This window comes from Alligator sinensis, unplaced genomic scaffold (assembly GCF_000455745.1).
Source record: "Alligator sinensis unplaced genomic scaffold, ASM45574v1 scaffold234_1, whole genome shotgun sequence".
In the NCBI taxonomy this organism is placed as follows: domain Eukaryota; kingdom Metazoa; phylum Chordata; order Crocodylia; family Alligatoridae; genus Alligator; species Alligator sinensis.
Genome location: NW_005842334.1, coordinates 1,364,409 through 1,369,037, shown reverse-complemented (window position 1 = coordinate 1,369,037; position 4,629 = coordinate 1,364,409). Strand labels below are relative to the sequence as shown.

General features: G+C 39.5%; 1 protein-coding gene across 4 annotated transcripts in view; it reads left to right on the top strand.

Annotated features, from left to right (window-relative positions):
* The window catches only part of LOC102376713 (macrophage mannose receptor 1-like), a 90,363-nt gene that overhangs the window by 80,220 nt on the left and 5,514 nt on the right, over positions 1-4,629 (top strand). The window contains exon 27 of one of the 4 annotated variants that reach the window (XR_003095254.1): positions 699-800. The exons of 2 other annotated variants lie outside the window; for them this stretch is intronic. Coding sequence is in view for 1 of the 2 variants with exons in the window: in XM_025210096.1 (XP_025065881.1) it covers positions 2,580-2,597 (18 nt within the window). In the remaining variant the exon portion in view is untranslated. Of the gene's footprint in view, positions 1-698; positions 801-2,579; positions 2,697-4,629 lie in introns of those variants that run through there. One more of the 4 variants, XM_025210096.1, reaches the window with a different exon arrangement.

Sequence of the window (4,629 nt, the reverse complement as noted above, 5' to 3'; positions counted from 1 at the left end):
CCTCCTGCGTCAGGTGGAGGTCCTGTATGCAGGATAGGAACGTGCGTGAATGGTGGGACTTTGCTGTCTGTGTCTCCCAGCAGATGTCTGGGTAGTTTAGGTCCCCCATGACTACCGCCTCCTTAGTTTTTATGGTCTCTGAGAGCTGCCTCAGGAGCCCCGAGTCTAGCTCTTCCCCTTGATGTGGGGGTCTGTAGCAGACCCCTACCACCAAATCCCTTTCTCCTTGCCCCCATGTAACTTAACCCACAATCCTTCTACTTTCTCCTCCTTCGATTCCGTCTTGATAAGGGTCGATGTATATTGCTCATTTACATAGAGCGCAACCCCTCCCCCTTTCTTCCCCACCCTGTCCTTTCTGTACAGACTATAACCCTCAATATGTACCGCTCAGTCGTGGGAAGAATCCCACCAGGTTTCAGATAGCCCTACTAAGTCGTAGGTGTTTTCTGCAAGCAGGAGTGCTAGTTCATCCTGCTTGTTCCCCATGCTCCTAGCATTAGTATTTAGGCACTTGAGCCCTGTGACTGGTGCCTTTTTTGCCCCCCAGCTCCAATTCCCAAAGAACCTCTTTGGGATGGCACCCTGTTACACTGGTAAAATGTAGATAGGTTACCTGGGGTTATCAGATGGCAGGCAGGTTATAATGTGTCATAAATCCAATGCCTATATTTAGTCCATTTTTTTTTTGTATCCAGTAGATTTATGAAGTGAATTTCATAGGTTCGTCTACAAAAGATGTTTTGTAAATTCCCTTTGAGGATTAGAACTGAGAACATGCTATGAGCACATGTTTTGCTGTATGTATTTATGTTATTGTTATCACTGATGGATTATGTTATGCTGGCTATGTATATCTTTATGGTTTTGGATATGGTTTAGCCAGGGAATTTAAAGAGTTGGCAGAACTCCTAATGATCCCTTGCCATTATGTTGTAGGGCCAGGACAATTGCTACTCATCATAGCAAATGGAAAGGAGCCTTGGTGGGATGGGCACTCCTGTGCCTTGTCAGCCTTTGAGGGGGGCAATCAATTCTACAATAGGAAAGGCATCTGGGAGTAATGAACTGTCAGTATGATGGTTTTCAGATATCTCTGCGTGGCCAGAAACTTTGAGAGGGTTCTGATGACTCATGAGCAGGGTGGATAAAAATCAATGATTATTTTTAATTAAAAAAAATTAGAATGTTTTTATTTAAATTGGATTTTTTAATATATATATGTTTTAAAATCATCAATAAAATACTAAATTTCTCTGTCATTTAAAAAATAACAGTTACAATTAAATCTCATCACAACCATCCTAAACCTACACTTACAGTCTCATAAAAATGAATTAATCTCTCTGTCACACACACACATTTAGTTACCTGCCAAACAAACATGGGCATTCATTTCAGTTTTTCTGCTCATGAAAATGGCTCTAGTCTGTCTGTCCAACCTAACTACCAACTCTTGCTTTTTGAAAGTTCTGGGCTTTCAGTTTCTGTTTCTCAGGAGACTAAAGTCACATGTGCAAAGACACAGGCTGGATAGGACTGTTGTTGTTCTGTGCTTATGTGGTGGTGGAGCTGGGCCAAGCAAGGTGGAGGAGTTAGTTAAGACACTGTCTTAAAGACAGAGAGATAATATAGGAAATGATGGAGGCAGAATAGAAAGGAACAGTGGAGTGGACTGGAAAGAAAACAGTAAGACATTATTCAGTAGTACACACACAGCTTCCTATATTCCCCCACACTTTTGCCACAGAAAAACTTTCTTGGCTTCTGGGCATAAGAGAGACCCTATCTGGGAATATTTTGAAGAAATTCCTTCACTGGGTAAAAAAGGAAAACATGTCAAGTGTAAGCAGTGGAAGAAGGAGATTCAGGGCCTAGTTGCAAGAATGAAACATCATAGTTAAAACTGCATATTGGGAGAAAATGATGTGGATGAAGATGTGGATATGTCTGAAGAACAATGTGGATCAACTGGTTAGTAAATTAAATAATTCACTTTGCAATGCATCGTTCTTCAAAACTCTCTCTATGCCTTCTTAGTTTAAGTGTGATTTAACAAGTAAATCCCCAAGCTGTTTGCTATGTTCTATGTTGCTAGAAAAAAAAAGCTTAGCTTAGCTAATCCTTATGGCTTGTTTAATTAGCTAACTAGGTTTAGAATATATCACCCAAGTTTATGGTACAGAAGGCTGCAGTAAGAGAAATCTAGAGTTGCCAGTTTCCACTGGGTGTCATTTTCTTATTTTATATTACATAATACATGCCCCTTATTTTGGAACATCATGGCCCCAGACCATAATGGTGATGCCATAAATCTATTCCCTATTTTACTTCAGCATAACTCAGCTTTCCCAAGGGAACCCCATCCTATCCTTGTTTTCTCAAAAAACAGAAGTGCCAGTGAGTTCAATGGGCTTACTCCAAAATTAAGTGCACTCTAAGTGCAGTCAGTCTTAGCTTTTGTGGTAATTTGGAATCGGAGCTGCATCCTTGCTGAAAAAAAAATGTAAATGATGCACTGAATAATAGAGTGAGAAGGACTGAGAAGAATGACTATTCGAAAATCATTTTTGTTTCAGGATCCCACTGAAGCATAAGAGAGTTTGACTACCTATCTGCAACAACTTCTGAGTCATCCACGGGTACTTTTAACAGCAGTACTGCAACTAAATGTATTTCAGACAACAAAGTATCAATAGCAAGCAAAGGATTTCAATCATCCAGTAAAATCACCACCATGGATAGGCTTGTAGTAAGGACCAGCAAATACCAAGAAGACACCATAGATGAAAAGATTACTTGGTTCATTTATGCCCCAAATTCTCCTTTTCGCATTATTAACAATAAACACTTCATTAACATGGTTGAGTTCTACGACCAGGCTACACTCCACCTGGCAGAGCAGACATTGGTGGAAGGTTGCTAGATTCAGTGTATAAGAAGGAACTGGTACAGTGTGCAAGAAATACTGAGGGGAAATTTGCCAGTTTAAGCCTTGATGGGTGGAGCAAGGTACACAATGATCCAGTAATATATGCCTGTGTGATAACAGAAGATGGGGTTGCATGTCTTTCAGAAACAGTAGATACATTGGGAAATGCCCACACAGCTGAATATTTGAAAGAAAAAGGAGTGAAAGCTGTAATAAACTGAACAAACATTCAACTGTCATGTGCGCAGTTTTGTCACAGACAATGCTGCAAACATGGCAAAGATGAGAAGCTACTTAGAAGAAGAAACGGAAGGATGCTCCTTAATAACATATGGCTGCAGTGCCCACTTAATGCATCTTTTAGCCAAAGACTTAAGTACTTCTCCAGGACAAAAAGAAAATATTGTTGAAGTCACAAAATACTTCCATAACAACCATTTTGCTTCAACTTCACTGAAGAGAGCAGGAGGATCCAAACTAATTGTCCCTCAAGATGTTCAGTGGAATTCTGTGGTTGATGGCTTTGAACAATTTAGTAACAATTGGCCTATTCTCATAAAAAAATTGTGAATAAAACTGTGGTAAAATAGATGGAAGTATCTCATCCAAAGTATCTACACTGGATTAAAGAGGAATGTAGAGAATATGCTCAGTGTACTGAAGCCTATATCCATAACCCTAAACAAACTTCAGAGAGATTGTTGCTGCATTGCTGATGCTGTTGAAATTTGGAAGGCACTTCAAGAGACATTGAAGAAAGAAATACCTAACCAGAAAGTTAAATTGCAGGCAACAAAGAGCGAATGCATCAAGCACAAACTCTACCTCATTTTCTTGCAGACATTCTTAACCCCAGATATAAAGGTAGATGCCTAACTTCTGAAGAAGACGATGCTGCCATGGCATGGGCATCTTAAAATCACTCCTCAGTTATGCCAGTCATAATACATTTCAGGGCTGGAGGGGGACCATTCAAACAGTACATGTTTACTGATGATGTTTTGAACAGTCATTCCCCTGAATTGGTAGAAATCATTAGCCAGGCACCTTAACACAGAGTTCCTTCAGTTGCTAAGCCAACTTTTCACAGCAGCAGCTTCCTCTGCAGGCACAGAGAGAATATTTTCATCGTTTGGTATTATTCACTCAAAGCTAAGAAATTGCTTGGGAGTTGAAAAAGCAGGAAAACTTGTATTTCTGTTTCAGTCTATGAATAAAAATGACAGTGGGAGTGAGGAAGATGAGATCTAGTTATAGAAGTTTTAAGGAAAGCGTACGTTTAGTGTCATCAGACTAAATGTCTGTTAGACGTTGTCATCAGACTAAACGTCTGTTAGACGTCTGTTAGAGTTAATAAAATTTGAAAATTAAAAAAAAGAGTTTAAGGACAGATGTTGTAAAATGCTCTCTTGAGTTGTAAATTAACATGTTTTAATGATCAGATTTGAACCATTGTTTAAGAAATATGTGAAGAAGTATCAGTGGGAAACTTGATTTAAATCAGGGCTTTCTCTTGATTATTTAAATCATGATTTCAATCATCACATTGTTTTAAATCAATCTGCCCTGCTCATGAGCATTACAATTATGCGAATTGCAGAGCTATCTAGCCTAGAGTGTTTGTCGTTGCATCTCAGTGAACTCTTTGAGGGTTCACTGGTGCCAGTTATCAGGACTGGTAGAATCAGCAGGAAGGG